The 19174-nt window shown below is 41.7% G+C and overlaps 1 protein-coding gene across 1 annotated transcript in view; it reads right to left on the minus strand.

Annotated features, from left to right (window-relative positions):
• Positions 1-18530, minus strand: part of LOC140198417 (nuclear factor 7, brain-like) — a 36317-nt gene extending 17787 nt beyond the window's left edge. The window contains exons 1-5 of the mRNA XM_072259506.1: positions 18093-18530; positions 16697-16792; positions 9240-9434; positions 2389-2411; positions 2195-2304 (exon numbers count right to left, since the gene is read on the minus strand). Of these exons, the coding sequence (XP_072115607.1) occupies positions 2195-2304; positions 2389-2411; positions 9240-9434; positions 16697-16792; positions 18093-18530 (862 nt within the window). The remainder of the gene's footprint in view (positions 1-2194; positions 2305-2388; positions 2412-9239; positions 9435-16696; positions 16793-18092) is intronic.
• Positions 18531-19174: the final 644 nt, after the last annotated feature.

Below are 19174 nucleotides of genomic sequence, written 5' to 3' on the forward strand. Positions count from 1 at the left end.
TCCAGCTGCAGCTGTTCTATGTCCATTGCCAAGTATGAAAGCTTTGGAGGTATGCAGTAGAAATTTAACTACACAATTCTAGGGCTGATAGACTTGATTAGACCAGTATTTAAAATCTTGAAGGCTATAGAGAACTAGCAAGGAATGTAATTGGCTTTAAAAACAAATAAACATGTTTCTTTCTCAATACAGAGTAGTTCTATTCTAGAATGCACTGCCTGGGATAAAAGGACAGTTATAGGGCTGAAAGACTGTTAGATGAGGATCAAAGTATTTGCTGGACAATCAACAGTTTAGAATGAAACTACCCAAGTTGGTCTTGTGTCAGGCAAATTCCACAGATGCTAGAATGTGGAGCAGCCTAGAAAGTTATAGGAAATCAGCTGATGGATCTTGACAAAACAAATCCCATTCCTCAAAAGTCAAAGGAAGTAGAGCTTGTCATGTGCACAAATACAAGTATGGACAAATGAAAAAATACTTTCAGCAGTCCCACTAACACATACAACGGGGAGTTAGATATGGCCCTTATGGCTAAAGGGATCAGGGGGTATGGGGGGTGTGGGGAGAAGGCTGGTACAGGGTTCTGAGTTGGATGATCAGCCATGATCATACTGAATGGCAGTGCACACTCGAAGGGCCGAATGGCCTACTCCTGCACCTATTTTCTATGTTCCTATGTAACAGCAGTATTCAGAAATAAAAGCAGATTCAACATTTAAAAAAGGAAAAAATATCCATTGGTAAATTTAGTGCGAAGTGATCAAAATGGTCATGCTGTTGCTAAACTTTAGAGATTAGGGTTGATTCAATAAATGAACAGTTGAAGGGATATAGCTGTTCTTACCCAGTCTAAAGATACCGCCCATCCCATCCAGCAGCTTTGCGTTGCTCTCATTGTAAAACCAGGTCAGATAAAATGAGCCAAATGACCTGCTGTGTTATAAACATGCTGTGATGAGATTTGAAAATAAAACCAGCTGGAAACACTTGGCATGTCCTATAGTTTGATCCAAGGCTTCCCAAAATTCTACAATCTGCAGATGTTCATTATTGTGATTATATTTGAGTGAGTGCTTATGTGATATGGCTGGGTATGTGGAAGGGCCTTGTTCAGGCAATGTGAGTGACACCATGCAACTACAATATTTGCAAATGTTCCCAAAAGCTTCTCAACATTTCATGAGAAATAAATTCAATTTTCCAATGCTTGAAAGACTAGAAAAGCCCACAAATGCTAGGATTAGTGTAATGCTTAGCATTGTGCACCATCTGGCAGCAGATAGGTGATTCGAGGGACAAATTCAAATTCCAAAGCTACTGGAAAACTTCAATTCCAGTCATGTCACTGAATTTAAAAAAAATATCCAGAATATTGACCACTAAACAACTGATGCATCAAATTTCACCCACTTCACTCATACCATTGGAGTTGACCCACTGTCCTCTAGACCTTCCAATGTGGTGAATTTAACTAACCATAGTTCTGTGGCAATTAAAGTTGGTTTTACAGCACTATTCCCTATTCAACTGCTCTGACATGCAACCTGAAACAATGGTCCCTGATATATCAATGATGCCACAACACTTGAATTAAGAACTTTGATCAACTATCATGCTGTTTTGTGTACAAATTATTCCAATATCTCAGGAAAAAATTCAACCTGTTAGTTTATGGTGGGGTAGAGAAGTTTTGAAAGGGATCTGAGGGGCAAGCTTGACAAAATATGGTGGCAGTATGTACATAGCTCTCAGTTGAATTGGTGGAGTGGTTATAATTATTTTAAGAGACAATAAGGCACACGGAAAAGTTTAGAGGGGTATGGGCCAAATTCAGGTAAATGGAACTAGCTGAAAGGCCATTTAGTCAGCTTTGTAACTGATGACGTAACCAGACAATTCAAATTAATCTTTTTAACTGATTTTTCTTAGTGCCAAACTGGTCTCCACTAAAATGGAACTCAGTAAAACTTAAACACTTTACATTCAGATTCACACCAATATTCTCTGACCCATGTTCCCCACATTGCTTTAGGAGCCCTTCAGAAGGTATTTTAAATCAACTTTTTCAATCCAACTTCAAAAATGGCTTGAAACTCAAAACAGTAGCAAATCTTATGGTTCTCAAAGTAGCCATTGTAACTGAATTCTCTATGAGGTACATTATCATGGGAAGAGCAAGACATTACAGTACCTGGATGGATGAAATCTTTCATTTCCCTCCATAGTTTATATTGCAAAGGTCCCTTGAATGTCCCCAGGCATACATTCTGAGATATAGCAGTGGGAGTCTCTCCAGTAAACCTGGCAAGTGTACATGTTATCATTTGAAAACCCGTGCAGTCAGGAAACAAAAATCAGCAAGTGTCTAACATTAACAGTGCCTACCTGTCCCTCCAACAACTAATATCCTGAAAGAGAAAACAACAATATAAGTTTTTGCAGCAGGAGGACAGATACGTTGAACACTAACCTGGGATATTGTATTTACTAGTTTATTGTGCTGTATATATTGGGCAAACGTGCTCACATAATCATCAGTTCACATTAAGTGCTTTTGGCAGTTAACATGAGTTTAGCTTTTAGCTGAAAGTTACAATTTTGAGAATTTCAGTGGTACAACAGAATAAAATCTGTCAGCAGTCAATGGATCTGAGACCAAGAGTTCAAGTCCTATTCCAGATCTTGTAGAAAAATATGCAATGCAGATGCTTGCCTTTGAAAATCCAAAAGCACTAATAGAAAGGGAATTTCTCCATTGTGTCCTGCACACACCTATCCATCAAACTCCAAAATGGAGTATCTACATTATGGATAGGTGCCAGAAACTGCACAAATTTCTGATGTTGTAAAGTACACAAGATACTTCAATGGTGGAAAGTACTTCTGTCAAGGATTTAGCAATACTAAACTTCAACATTGATCTTTAGCATCCATCTTTCCATTGTTAAACTCAGGAAGTTAAATGTACTTTCTTGAACCATTATCAAATCAGTCCTCATTCCTTGTAGCCCTTCATAGCTAAACCTAGCAGATGGGAGTTGGGGGAAAAAGCAAATAGATTCACGTGAAAAGTTATTTTAGTTCATCATTCTTAATTACATGCAATTTTAAAACTTAACAGTTTTACCACAATTTAACATTTTATTAGTTTGGCAATAATGATATTGGCAATACTAATTGTACTAATTGGGCCTGTTTCTGTGCTGTTCCATGACTATTTGTAAGTGTAGGACACAACTGAGTTTAATTTAGATAAGCGCAAGGTTTGCATTTTGGGAAGACAAACCAGGGAGGGATATTCAGTTAATTGCAGGGACCTGGGAAGTTTGCACAACAGAGGGATCTAGGAGTGAACATGCTTGGCTCCCTGAAAGTGAAAAGGCAGGTAGACAGTGAAAGTGACATCACACAAAGTTGCTGGTGAACGCAGCAGGCCAGGCAGCATCTCTAGGAAGAGGTACAGTTGACGTTTCGGGCCGAGACCCTTTGTCAGGACTAACAAGAGCTAGTAAGAGATTTGAAAGTGGGGGGGGGGGGGGGGAGATATCCAAAATGATAGAAGACAGGAGGGATGGAGCCAAGAGCTGGACAGGTGATTGGCAAAAGGGATATGAGAGGACCATGGGACAGGAGGCCCAGAGAGAAGGAAAAGGGGGAGGGGGGGGAACCCAGAAGATGGACAAGGGGTATAGTCAGAGGGACAGAGGGAGAAAAAGGAGAGAGAGAGAGAGAGAATGTGTGTGAATACAAATAAATAACGGGTGGGGTACGAGGGGGAGGTGGGGCATTAGCAGAAGTTAGAGAAGTCGATGTTCATGCCATCAGGTTGGAGGCCACCCAGACAGAATATAAGATGTTGTTCCTCCAACCTGAGTGTGGCTTCATCTTTACAGTAGAGGAGGCAGTGGATAGACATGTCAGAATGGGAATGGGATGTGGAATTAAAATGTGTGGCCACTGGGAGATCCTGCTTTCTCTGGTGGACAGAGCGTAGGTGTTCAGCAAAACAATCTCCCAGTCTGCATTGGGCCTCGCCAATATATAGAAGGCCATATCGGTAAAGTGGCACACTAGCTTTCACCAGTCAGTATAGAATTTGGGATAATTGTTCTAGTTGTACAAGTTGCTGGTGAGGTCACATAGGAGTTGTATTCATTTTGGTCACACTTTTATAAGAAAGTCATCATCAATGTGGAAGGAGTGCAGAGGAGATTTGAGGATGTAGCTAAGACTCAAGGGACTGAGCTATGGAGAGAGGTTGTGCAAGCTGTGACTGTTTACAGTACAGTAGGTGAAAGAGGGTTGATCTCGTAGCAACATGAGCATAGATTATGCATTCACTCAGTGTTTTGCCCATGTTCCCTCGGACCTTGAAGGAAACTAGCATTGAAATTGCAGGGGCCCTGGCAAAAATATTTAAAATATCGCTGTCTACAGGTGAGGTGCCAGAGGATTGGAGAGTGGCTCATGTTGTTCAGTTGTTTAAAAAAGGATCGAAAAGTAATCTGGGAAATTATAGGCCGGTAAATTTAACATCGGTAGTAGGCAAGTTATTGGAGGGAGTACTAAGAGACAGAATCTACAAGCATTTGGACAGACAGGGACTTATTAGGGAGAGTCAACATGGCTTTGTGCATGGTAGGTCATGTTTGACCAATCTGTTGGAGTTTTTCGAGGAGGTTACCAGGAAAGTGGATGAAGGGAAGGCAGTGGATATTCTCTACATGGACTTCAGTAAGGCCTTTGACAAGGTCCCACATGAGAGGTTAGTTAGGAAAATTCAGTAGCTAGGTATACATGGAGAGGTGGTAAATTGGATTAGACATTGGCTCGATGGAAGAAGCCAAAGAGTGGTAGTAGAGAATTGCTTCTCCGAGTGGAGGCCTGTGACTAGTAGTGTGCCACAGGGATCAGTGCTGGGTCCATTGTTATTTGTCATCTATATCAATGATCTGGATGATAATGTGGTAAATTGGATCTGCAAATTTGCTGATGATACAAAGATTGGAGGTGTAGTAGACAGTGAGGAAGGTTTTCAGATCCTGCAGAGGGACTTGGACCAGCTGGAAAAATGGCAGAGTACAGAGAAGTGTGAGGTATTGCATGTTGGAAGGACAAACCAAGGTAGAACATATAGGGTTAATGGTAAGGCACTGAGGAGTGCAGTGGAACAGAGGGATCTGAGAATACAGATACAAAATTCCCTAAAAATGGAGTCACAGGTAGATAAGGTCATAAAGAGCACTTTTGGTACATTGGCTTTTATTAATCAAAGTAGAGTATAAGAGCTGGAATGTTATGATGAGGTTGTATAAGGCATTGGTGAGGCCGAATCTGGAGTATTGTGTTCAGTTTTGGTCACCAAATTACAGGAAGGATATAAATAAGGTTGAAAGAGTGCAGAGAGGGTTTACAAGGATGTTGCCGGGACTTGAGAAACACAGTTGCAGAGAAAGGTTGAATAGGTTAGGACTTTATTCCCTGGAGCACAGAAGAATGAGGAGAGATTTGATAGAGGTATATAAAATTATGATGGGTATAGAGTGAATGAAAGCAGGCTTTTTCCACTGAAGCAAGAGGAGGAAAAAAACCCCCAGAGGACATGGGTTAAGGGTGAGGGGGGAAAAGTTTAAAGGGAACATTGGGGGGGGCTTCTTCAGAGTGATAGGAGTGTGGAATGAGCTGCCAGACAAGGTGGTAAATGCGGTTTTTTTTTTTTTTTAAAAAAACATTTTAAGAATAAATTGGACAGATACATGGATGGGAGGTGTACAGAGGGATATGGTCCCTGGGCAGGTCAGTGGGACTAGGCAGAAAATGGTTTGGCACAGCCAAGAAGGGCCAAAAAGGCCTGTTTCTGTGCTGTAGTTTCTATGGTTCGATGGTTGACAAGGGAATCAAGATTAAGGCAGCAAAGGTTTAAAGTGAGAGAAGGGATTTAGTAGAAATCAAGGGGGGGCAACTTTTTTTAGCCAGGTGCTTTGTAGACATGAACTGCTAGAAGTAGTGGTTGAGACAGGCAGAATTGCATTTGAAAAGGCACTTTAGACATACGAGAATAGGAAAGTTTTAGAGGGATGTGTTAAATGTGGGGAAGTGGGACTAGCTCAGATGTGAATAATGGTGGACATGGATAAGTAGTATCTGTAGGGCTGTTTCCATGCTATGATTATGATTCAAAAAGAAAGCTACACCTTTGAGTTTACCTTCTGTCAGATCTAATTGACACCCTGAAAGTAGTGTCACCCAAGGTTCATTTAATTGTCAATGTATAATACAACTGATACATGTCTACTCAAGATACCTATTAAATGTAGCAAAACCATGGATATTAAAGAAAAACCATCAACTCTGCCCCCCCCAACCAATACAAAATTAAATTCAGATCCCAAAATCCATCACCTCGCCTACTGCAAAAAATATCCAGCCACAACAATTAACAACCCCCTACACATAATAATCGGCAACCCCCCACTCGCAGAAGTGACAACAGCAGTAGCAAGACTGATGCAAATATCAGCATATGACAGATGGTTAGATCTTCCTTCCACATTTAACTTTGACAACTCCAGGCCTGTTTGAACCACAGTTGGATGGATTCTACTCATCGAGTGCAGGTGCGTATGTTTCATCATATTTACAGAGTGTTTGCAGCAAGATCAGTGTTTGATGCTCTCATCTGATCCAGAGCCAATCTACTCTGGGGTGGATTTTGGGGTCTGAGTTTTGTTTCATTTTTTGTTTGCATTGGTGTGGGGGTGGGGGAGGGGGAAACAAAGGACTGTCTAATGCCCAAAGTTAATCAGGATCTAGATAAAGGGTTCCAATCTGGTTCATGGCATGAAAACGTTGGGAACCCTTGATCTGGATCAACTAGAAAAGTCAAAGGAACGGCAGATGGAGTTTAACACCAAATGCAAATTTATGCATTATAGGAAATTAAACAAGGCAGGATTAACAGAATGACAGGGCCCTGGGGAATATTTAGAATAGAGACATTGGGGAATAAGCACAGTTCCATGCAAACTTATAGGTAGAGTGGCCTAGCAAGCATACAGTGTGCTTGTCTTTGTTGACTGAGGCATTGAGTAACCTGGGTGAAACTTGGACCGTATGATATGTTGCATTGGCTGTAATTGGAGTATTGTATGCAATTCTGGTCACTACCCTATAGGACATGACAAAGCTAGAAATGATTCACAAGGATATTGCTTGCAAAGGAGGTTTTAAATTACAAAGGTGGGGTGTGAATAAACTGGGTCTTTTTGCTCCAAAGCATGAAAGACTGAGCTAACAAGACAGTGGTAGACAATACAAGAGGTTTGATAGCCAGAATCTGTTTCCCATGGAAAGCAGAGTTTCAACACAACAGGGAGGCTTAGAGGATCCAAGATGTAAACGTTTTACACAAAGTATCTGGTCTCTTGAATGAGCTGACAGAGGTGGAGGAGGAAGCTGGACAGTAACATATTTTGACAAGTACTTGAAAGAGCAAGGAGTAGGGGTCTATAGAATTAAAGCAGGCAAGTGGGATTAGCACAGTTAGGAATGATGGTTGGCATAGATACAGCAAGCAGAACTCTACTGCACACTAAAATGATAAGGGCTTTAACAGGGATAAAAGTCACACAAAGATTGTGCACTACATATTGATTCCTACTGTAGTCATCCTTTCTCTGGCAGCACGTGAAAGAATAACCTATGAAGCAGCTGATTCACTGAGGCCAGTGTCTCCAGTATTGGGCAGGTTGTGGTTGAGGGGGACCCTAGCACTTGTAGACTCATTTCCAGATTCTGCAGGAAGCCGTTTTTAGAGTTGAAGGTTGCAACTTCCTTGGGGACCAGGTCACCTGGACAAGAGGCAGTGAGGAGACATGGCCAATGATCAAGCTTTCAGTCTGCCTGATGAATGCCAATTTCTGGTACTGTTCAGCAATTTCAAAGGACAGTTATAGGTATTGCATGTTTGTTCCAATGTAAGAGTGCAGAGGAGATTCAGCAGGCTGTTGCCTGGTCTAAATGACTTGAGTTATGGGAAGAGATTGTGCAGTCTGGGCTTATTTTTCCCCTGGGGTGAAGGAGGCATATAGCAGGCCGAGACAGGGTAGGTAACCAGAATCTTTTTCCTGTGGTAGGGGAATCAAAATAGAGGGCAGGGGTTTAACTGGCTCTATGTCTACATTTTAATCCAGAACCTGCTGTCAGAGAAGGCAAAATCAGACAGAATCATTATGTTTAAGAGGCATTTATGTACAAACAGGCAAGACACAGAAGAAAATGGATGTAATATAGGCAAATGGGATAGCTAAAGATGGCCACGGATATGGTGGACTGAACAGCCTATTGTTCTCTTCAACTCCAATTATGTAAATGATTGTGCTATGGGAACCAACATTAGATGAGAAGTTAATACAGGATTCCCAGAAGAAGCATTTGATGAACTGAAGGTGCAAAAGTCAGCCCGGGTTCTGCAGAGACTGATCAGTACACTGCTTTGTGAAACAATACAAGAATCAACTGCAAATTTAAGCTGTTATACTGAAAACACTCCCATCAACTCATTAAATTTCCTAAAATGCCAGGATTTTGCAAAATGAGTTTTATACCTTCTTAAAGATTAAAAGAGTAAACCAGATTTGGATACATATAGTTATTCAGTTTGCAGAAGGAAGCTTTTTCAAACTGGATGCCAAGTCCTGTGATAATCCCCAAAGGATTAGTATTATGGTCTTTGATGTACTGTACATGAGTCAGAATCATACAGCATGAGCCACCCTATGGCCTACAAAACCACCTTGTTCTTAAAAAAAAAAAACACTCATTCATTATTTTCACATTCCCACACAGAATTTGCAGTGGCCAGTCAATATTTGGGATGTGTGAAGAACCCTCAGCAGCAAATGTATGCAGTCTCAGAAAAATGTTCCTCCTCTACATGACAACAGAGGAAGCAGAACCACTTTGCTACTAAGGTAACTTATAAAATCTGTATTCAAGTTTCCCTTGGTGTGTACAAGTAGCTTTGTACATATTAAGGAAATGAAGGGTCATGGCAGATGGAATTTAACAGGAAATTGGGGAGGCAGATCAAAAAGTACAAGTGAGTTTAATAATGGCCAGTAATAAACACTAAAGTTTCCCTTACTTGTCCGTAGTTGGAAGCCGAGTACAGCCAAAGCCAGGGTGAGCTTATCTTCCATGAAAAGTTGTAATATGGAGAAGAAACCATGGTGTACCTGAAGAGAAGTCAGATCGCTTCGTTCCAGCTTGGCCTTGATATTGGTTATGTCCAGCTCTATGGAGAAGAGAGTCGCTCTCATTTTGGTCAGGATTCTTTCCATTGCTGCCAGGTTGCTTTCCACCTGATCTTCCAGTTTTACCGTCAGCTGATGTTCACGCTTATTGAGAAATTGGTGCAGCTCAGCGAACTGCTGTGCAATGTGGCAGATCAGATTACAGCCCAATTCCTCCATTGGAACAAAGTGTACAACATTAGAATGCAAGAAAGTCTGCTTCCATTAAAAAACCACACCCTTAGTTTGGCAGATACTCAGTGTACATTTTCAAACCAGTAGCTCATTACTTGAGCACAGGAGATAGAGTCAAATCCTGCTTTTGAGATTCTAGCACATCTGACAATCACTCCTAAAGCTATACCAGGGAAAACATCTCATTCCAAGGACTAAACAGAGTCAACATCTGCTCACAAGAGGACAATGTTAAAATGATCCCAAGAGGATCTCTAGCACTCAGACAAAATAATGAAGTTAACTACAAATGTGTCCTGGATACAGTGCTGTGCATCTCAGGATCCAGGAAGTGGAGTGGATGCAGATGTTTAATCTTCAAGCATCCTTACCTTTTGAAAAAGAATCTCATGTGGATAGAGTGGCGAAGAAAGCTTTTGGTTTGCTGGCCTTTATTAATCAGAGTATTGAGTATAGGAGTTAGGATGTAATGTTGTATTTGTATAAGGCATTGGTAAGGCCAAATCTGGAGTATTGTGTGCAGTTCTGGTCATTGAATTATAGGAAAGATGTCAATAAAATTGAGAGAGTACAGAGGAGGTTTACTAAAATGTTGCCTGGGTTTCATCTCCTAAGTTACAGAGAAAGGTTGAACAAGTTAGGCATTTATTCTTTGGAGCATAGAAGGTTGAGGGGGGACTTGATAGATGTATTTAAAATTATGAGGGGGATTGATAGAGTTGAAGTGGTTAGACTTTTTCCATTCAGAGTGGGGAAGATTCAAACAAGAGGACATGGGTTGAGAATTAGAGGACAAAAGTTTAGGGGTAACATGAGGGGAAACTTCTGTACTCAGAGTGGTAGCTGTGTGGAATGAGCTTCCAGCAGAAGTGGTTGAGGCAGCTTCTAGGTTGTCGTTTAAAGTTAAATTGGATAGAAAAATGGACAGGAAAGGAATGGAGGGTTATGGGCTGAGTGCAGGCTGGTGGGACTAGGTGAGAGTAAGAGTTCAGCACAGACTAGAAGGGCCGAGATGGCCTGTTTCCATGCTGCAATTGTTATATGGTTATATATTACATGGTTAAAGAATGGGGAACTCAGCGATTCATTATTCATAGGTGGTGGGGAAGGAAATGTAAGTGGTAGCAGTGTTGGTTGTGGAAGAAAGAGGGTGGTGAGAGCGAAAAGCAGGTGCATTTTAGTGAGTTAGCCTAATATTTATTATTGGGAATATATTAGCAGTAAATATTGCAGTCATAGAACATTTGGAAGTTACTTATTTAAATCACTGACTCATGCCCTGAAATTCCTTGCAGTCGAGTTGTCAAGGCTTCATAAATAGGTAATCATGCCTGGCAAAGTTACTAGAAATCATTGAAGAAATAGTCTGATAGAGGAGAACATTTGTATTATATGTTTGAATTTAAGTTTTTGAAAAGTGCTACAAATGTTGCTACTTAGCAAGATCTCAGTATTGGCAGTAGTGTATTAACATGGAATGAGGATTGATTAACTAGTGGGAAGCATGGGGTTGGATCAAGGGAGTGCAATGGAACAGAGCGTCTTGGATTCACAACTGCATCACAGTTGAACGTAGTATCGTAGGTAGACAGGGTGGTGAAGACAGGCCTTTGGCACACTGGTCTTCATTCACAGAATTGATTATAGGAGCTGGGGCATTATAGAAACAGAAAAACCTACAGCACAATGCAGGCCTTTCAGCCCACAATACTGTGCCGAACATGTCCCTACCTTAGATATATGTGGGTAACCCTAGGTAATTTCTATCTCTCTGCCTCTCCTCCTCCCCCCCCCCCCCCCCCATTTCAGTCCTGGGAAAAAGCCTCTGACTATCCACACAATCAATGCCTCTCATCATCTTGTACACCTGCCAGCTTTTTCCTCCTTGGAGTGATGAATGATAAGTCCACTCAACCTATTCTCATAAGGCATGCTCCCCAATACAGACAACATCCTTGTACATCTCCTCTGCACCCTTTCTATGGTTTCCACATCCTTCTTGTAGTGAGGTAACCAGAACGTAGCACAGTACTCAAAGTGGGGTCTGACCAGGGTCCTATATATCTGCAACATTACCTCTCAGCTCCTAAACTCAATCCCACGATTGATGAAGGCCAATGCACCGTATGCCTTCTTAACCACAGAGTCAACCTGTGCAGCAGCTTTGAGTGTCCTATGGACTCGGACCCCAAGATCCCTCTGACCCTCCACACTGCCAAGAGACTTACCATTAATACTATATTTTGCCATCATATTTGACCTACCAAAATGAACAACTTCACACTTATCTGGGTTGAACCCCATCTGCCACTTCTCAGACTAGTTTTGCATCCTATCAATGTCCTGCTGTAACCTCAGACAGCTGGCCACACTATCCACAACACCTCCAACCTTTGTCATCAACAAATTTATTAACCCATCCCTCCACTTCCTCATCCAAGTCATTTATAAAAATCACAGAGTTCCAGAACAGATCCCTGAGACACACCACTGATCATCGGCCTCCATGCAGAATATGACCCATCTACAACCACTCTTTGCCTTCTGTGGGCAAGTCAGTTCTGGATCCACAAAGTAATGTCCCCTTGGATCCCATGCCTCCTAACTTTCTCAATAAGCCTTGCAGGGGTACCTTATCAAATGTCTTCATGAAATCCACATACACTACATCTACTGCTCTACCTTCAATGTTTAGTCACATTCTCAAAGAAATTCAATCAGGCTCATAAGGCATGACTTGCCTTTGACAAAGCTATGCTGACTATCCTTAATCATAATGTCTCTCCAAATGTTCATAAATCCTGCCTCTCAGGATCTTCTCCATCAATTTACCAACCACCGAAGACTCACTGGTCTATAATTTCCTGGCCTATCTCTATTCCCTTTCTTAAGGAAACATCTGCAACCCTCCAATCCTCCAGAACCACTGCCATCCCTATTGATGCTGCAAAGATCATCACCAGAGGCTCAGCAATCTCCTCCCTCACCTCCCACAATAGCCTGGGGTACATCTCGTTCGGTCCTGGTGACTTATCCAACTTGATGCTTTCCAAAATCTCCAGCACATCCTCTTTCTTAATACCTACATGCTCAAGCTTTCCAGTCCACTAAGTCATCCCTACAATCACCAAGATCCTTTTCTGTAGTGAATATATAGCTGTATTTGACCCTGGTCAGACCCCACTTGGAGTCCTGACAAAGGGTCTCGGCCTGAAACGTCAACTGTACCTCTTCCTAGTGATGCTGTCTGGCCTGCTGCATTCACCAGCAACTTTGATGTGTGTTGCTTGAATTTCCAGCATCTGCAGAATTCCTGTTGTTTGGAGTACTGTGCTCAGTTCTGGTCACCTCACTACAGGAAGGATGTGGAAGCCATAGAAAGGGTGCAGCAGAGATGTACAAGGATGCTGCCTTGATTGGGGAGCATGCCTTATGAAAACAGGTTGAGTGAACTCAGCCTTTTCTCCTTGGAGTGATGGAGGATGAGAGGTGACCTGATAGAGGTGTATTAGATAAGAGGCATTGATCGTGTGGATAGTCAGAGGCTTTTTCCCCAGGGCTGAAATGATTGCCACAAGAGGACACAGGTTTAAGGTGCTGGGGAGTAGGTACAGAGGTGATTTCAGGGGCAAGTTCTGTTTTTTTAAAAATATATACTCAGTAGTGAATGCGTGGTATTAGCTGCCGGCAACGGTGGTGGAGGCAGATACAATAGGGTCTTTTAAGAGACTTTTGGATAGGTACATGGAGCTTAGAAAAAATAGAGGGCTATGGGGAAGTTCTGTAATTTCAAAGGTAGGGACAACTTTGTGGACTAAAGGGCCTGTATTGTGCTGTAGGTTTTCTATGTTTCTATGGATACTGAAGCAAAGTATTCATTAAGTACCTCTGCTATCTTCTCCAGTTCCATACACACTTTCCACTGTCACACTTGATTGGTCCTGCCTCTCACACTTTATCCTCTTGCTCTTCACATACTTGTGGAATGCCTTGGGGTTTTCCTAAATCCTGTCCACCAAGGCCCTCTCATGGCCCTGTCTGGCTCTCCTAATTTCATTCTTAAACTCCTTCCGGCTAGCCTTATAATCTTCTAGATCTCTATCATTACCTAGTTTTTTTGAATCTTGCATAAGCTTTTCTTTTCTCCTTGACTGGATTTACAACAGCATTTGTACACTATGGTTCTTGTACCCCACCCTTTCCCTGTCTCATTGGAACCTATGCAGAACTCCATACAAATATCTGATATTTGCCACATTCCTACCACATTATGTTGCATTTGTGCAAGTCACTGGAGTACATATATAGTTATGGTTACTGTTACAGAGTGCCATGGTTAAAATGGAATGGGGTGCTAGAAAATATTGAGGATATTGTTAGGGTTGGAGGGCTTAAGATAGAGGTGGTCATCCAAGCTAAATCATTATTCCTTGGAATTATAGGAGAGTGTGGGGTAACCAGGTGGTTAAAGTTATGGAAGACAATGATACACAGGTGCATAACATGCTTTTCCCCCCAGCAAGGGGAGTCCAAATCTAGAGGGCATAGATTTAGGGAGAGAAGAGATTTAAAAAGGACCTGAGTGACAACTTTTTCATGCAGAGTGTGGTGAGTATGTGGAATGAACCAGAGGAAGTGTTTGAGTCTGGTATAGACACAATTTTAAAAAATGGACAAATACATTGAGGGAGTGGTGCTTGGAGGGCTTCGGCCAAACATAGGAATTTGGGACTGGCTGGGTTGGTACTGTGGTTAGCATGAACTGTCTGGGCCAAAGGGCATGTATCCATGCTATGTTGCTGAACAACTCTTAAGGGGACATTCCCAGATAGAAGCCTAAATCAGGTGGTGCAGTTCAGGGATTCCTGTTGTTTATATTAATAGAAGGAAATGTAACCAAATTCATGGATGATACACAAGTGAGAATGACAAGTTTAGAGTTATTAATAAGATAAATGGATAAAATGTTTGGCAACTGTGTTATAATAAGTTCGAGAAACAAGAATTAACAGATGCTGAATCCAAGAGCAATAAACCATCTGCGGGAGCTCAGCCACTTGAGATTCCTCAGTGGGGTGTAAAGGAGTTGTCACTTCAGACAATAGCTCTGTATTAGGACAGTATAAAAGTTGTTTATTTTGCAAGAAAACACAAACAGAAACAAGGTTAGGTAATGCTGCAGAAAGTTGCAGCACAAAGATAGAGGTTTCCATGAATGAAACAAACAGATACTATACAATTACAGAGGAGAATCAGGAAGGTTAATGGAAGATTGAGTTTGATTTCAATGAGATTGGAGTGCAGAAATAGAAAACACACAGTAGAACTGTATAAAGCACTGCATTGTGTATGGCAAGCAGTTTTAGTCCCCATGTCCCAAAACCAAAGCTTTGATTTTATATTGTACATTTCAGGAACTTGAGATTAAAGTTACTGTTGCAATATTCCTGGTACACTCACAACTGCATGACCAAATTTTGCTCTAACTCTGTCTGGAAGTTTGCAGATGCTATTATAAACAGACATTTTGCAAATAGTGATGGGATAGTTTACAGCCTAGAGACACCTTGTAGTGTCATGATGAACTTTCCATCAATGTCAACAAAACAAACTGGTCATGGACTTCGAAGGGGATGGTACACATACTCCTGCGGTCAAGAGTGTTGACAGCTGCAAGTTCCTATGAGTGAACATCACCAATAGCATGTCCTGGTCTCAAGGACAGATGACAAAGCCAAGGAAGCATACAATGCCTCTATTTCCACAGAGGGAAAATGAAACTTGACCTGCCACAGACAACCCTTACCAATTTAAAAAAAAAATCAAAGTACCCCAGAATGCATCCTAATTGGATACATCATAGCTTATTATGGGAACTGCTCTGCTTAAAGCTAAACTCTTGAGTTGCAGACATATCTTAGCATGTCAAAGAAAGTTTCACCTCAATGGATACATTTCCCAATACTTCAGTAAAGTAGTGAACATGATGAAATCCCACACACCAAGAACTTTTTTCCCCCCCCCACCCATTGGGCAGAAGATACAAATACATGACAGCACTGACCACCAGTTTCACAAATAGCTTCTACTGTTGTTAGAAGACTACTGAATGGTTCTGTGGTGATACAAGATGGACTTTCGATCTTACACCTTGTTGTTTAGCTGTGCTGCCCTTCATCTACATCTGTTACATTTTCAAGATTCAAGATTGTATAATGTCCTTTCTGTATAAAATGAAAGATCAAAATAATTGTTACTCTGGATCTAATGAAGTACAAGAATAATAAGGAACACAGTAAGTGCCCATACAATACACTAGGCTGTACACAAGTTGACTGATGGGAAATAAAGTAGCAGAGTTAGTGGGTGGAGATCGTGATCAGTCTTACTGTTTGAGGAAAGTAACTGTTTTTGCATCTGGTGCAGGTGTGGATGCTATGTCACCTCCTCCCTGGTGGGAGTTCGGGGGGGGGGGGGGAGAGAAAGGAGAGAGGAGGGAGAAAAAAAACAAATGAGCAGGGTGTGTGGGATCTTTCATGATTTACTCGTCCTTTTCTCTACGCACGTCCTAGATGTCATGTAGACTGGTGATTACTGACCACCCATTTTAGAGTCTTGTCTACCACAGTGCAGTTGCCATGCTGTCTACCATGCATCTGTAGAATGATGCAAGTACGGACATGCAATGTCTAGCTCTCTTCTGCCTCCTCAGGAGCAGGGACTTCAAGAGCTAACTGCTGTGCATGGCATGTTCTGACCATGAGAGGTTGTGTGTGATGTGCACTCAAGAATTTGAAACTGCTGAATTTTCCACTGCTGCATTTGCAGTTTTTTTAAAACTTCCACTACTTAAATATACTGTAAAAAGATATGCATGAACATTATACAATACAAGCTTATCACCATCTCAATATATGTGACAATAATAAACAATGAAATTTGGAAGTGAATAAAGTGGAACCTGCTGGAAATCTAAAATAACAAAAATTTTTGGAAGGACTGACATCTAGAGGCTCATGTAGAGAGAATCTGAGTTAGAACTTTATGGGTCAAATGCTCTGTACTGGAAGTGAAGCATTAACTCCACTTGTTATTTCCCCCCCACCCCCACACACAGACACTATCTTTATTAGTTTACTGAACAACTGCAGCATTTTTGTGTACTACTAGCCTTGCTTTGTGAAGGGAAGATTGGACCAATTTACCTTTGTGTCCTCAACCTCATGTTCTTGCTTCTGTATGGCTGTTTTCAATGCCACCACCTTCTGATTCAGAGAGTTCAGAAGAGAAGCTCCTTTGGTCTGCAGAAAAAGGAGAAGGGGTGAGAAAAGTTTCGTGGAAGTGACATACAAGAAATTTGTACCACTCCCTCAGGGACCACCTGGGAAATGTAGTTGTGAAGATGTCAGAGGTGAATGGGTGTCAAATGAATGCTTCTCATCAGTATTCAGCAGGGAGGAGGATGGAGAATTGGTAAGAGTGTCAGCCTTATGGAACCATTTATTAGAAAAAAAAATCAAAAGGAGTTTAAAACAAAGGTGAACATTTTCCACATTATGGTGGGTAAATCCCCAGGGACTGACATGATCTATTTCAGAATACCAAGGGAAGCAAGGGAAAAGATTACTAGGAAGCTAATAGATTCTTCCAACATCTTGTTAGTCTTAGGTGCCATCACAGAAGACAACTGGTTATCAAACTTCTGTTCAAATTGTACAGTAGCAATCACTGGAAATTATAGACCAATAAGGGAATTAGTAGAAAAATTATAAAAAAACAATTTATGTTCACTTGGAGATTCCATGGATAAGTAGAGAGATAACAGGACTAATGCAGTCAAATAAATAAACATCAGATATGCAATCATAAATGAGAAAAAAATCTGCAGATATTGGAAATCCAAGCAACATACACAAAATACTGGAGGAACTCAGCAGGCCAGGCAGCATCTATGGAAAAGAATACAAATGATGTTTCGGACAGAGACCCTTCAGCAGGATTGAGTCTTAGGCTGAAACATCCACTGTACTCACTTCCGTAGATGCTGCATGGCCTGCTGAGGTCCTCTACCATTTTGTGTGCCTTGACAGGCAGATATGATCAGTTTGGAGGAGGATGGTCAAAAGTCCCCATTTCTGTTCTGAATGATTGAATAACTAGGGGAGATAAGAGCCCAAAGTATATAACATAGTACATAGATAAAGTAGACAGGCAAAACTTTATTTCTTAAAGTGGAAATGTTAATTACTAGAGGATGCACGTTTAGGGTGGTGGGAGTTTAAAGGAGATTTACAAGCCAAGACCTTTTTGTTTTTATAAATAGAGTGGTGGGTACGTGGAGCACGCTGCTAGAGAAGCTGGAGGTAACAGAACCTTAATCATGATTAAGAGCCATTTGATAGGTAAAAGAATGGGCAGAAGACGGAGCGATGCAGAAGTACAGGCAGTTGGGATTAACTAAACTGACATTACGGTCGACACAGCGGACTGAACGGACTGTTCCTGTTTTGTTCTATATGGAGCAGAAAAACGAAGTCCAGCAAGTTAGCCAAATTCGTTAACCCAGCCAGACATACACCGAAGCAGCGTCGGACTCCTTACTTTGCACGTTATGATGAACTCTGTTCGCTGCCTGAACTTGTGTTCCTTGTGAAACATGGAGTCCCTGCACACCAGACAGATCAGCATTCCGTCAGTTTCACAAACCAGGCTCAGCTTCTCGCGGTGCTCACTGCACAGTTGTCGGCTCCCCTCCGCATGTTCCTCTAGGCCAACCTCTCTCCGGATCTTTTCTACCACATTCCTCAGAACACGGTTAGGTTGCAGGTTCAGCTCCGGCGTATCTTCGCCGCACTGTGGGCAACATGTCGGGCTCTGCTGAGACTGGCGGTAGGACACAATGCAAGACCGGCAGAAGTTGCGGTCACAGTGGACGAGGACGGGGTCTGTCAAAAGCCCAAGGCAAATAGGGCAAACAAGAACTTCCCGAAAGGCCCCATTCTCCTTACAGTAAGCCATTACATCGATCCGAGAGTTCATCCTCCAACGCTTTAATAACCCTGCCTTCTCCCGTCGTTGGAACCAATCGGGATGTTTTCCACCTGTTTCCTGTTAACTGAGTTTAATCCTTCATTTGTTCTCGAGTGTGGGACAGGTTTTGTCAATTCTTCTCCTAATGCCTATTTAACCTTATTTACAAACTGCGGATACCAATTGATCGGAAGGCTCCAGTCACTACCTGAATGGTTGGTATCTATCTTTAGAAACGTTTTGGTAAATTTGCCAGTTCAGTTCTGACGGAGTTCTATATACACTGGAGAAGTTGAGTCAGCCACATTCAAATGGTTAGGGAGTCAAGGGCATAGATTTATACAGTAGTAAAACATGATTATGCTGGCCATCCTATACCAATCATCAATCAATTTACCCTTACTCGGTCTGTAGCCTAACCTACCTGGGGGTTCATGTGCTAGTCCAGATGTTTCTTAAATGCTGTGAGACATTCTGCTTCCACTGGCTACTGAGACAGTGCGTTCGCGATTCCATACACTTTCTCAGTAAAAACATTCTTTCTCAGATCCCCTTTAGACCTTTAAGCCTATACTCTAAATCTTCTCATTCTTGCAAAGATTAATAGCGATTAGCAGACCCACATAAGGCACATTTCCGCCAGCTAATGAGTT

Source organism: Mobula birostris, chromosome 5 (genome assembly GCF_030028105.1).
Source record: "Mobula birostris isolate sMobBir1 chromosome 5, sMobBir1.hap1, whole genome shotgun sequence".
NCBI classification, from domain to species: Eukaryota; Metazoa; Chordata; class Chondrichthyes; order Myliobatiformes; family Myliobatidae; genus Mobula; species Mobula birostris.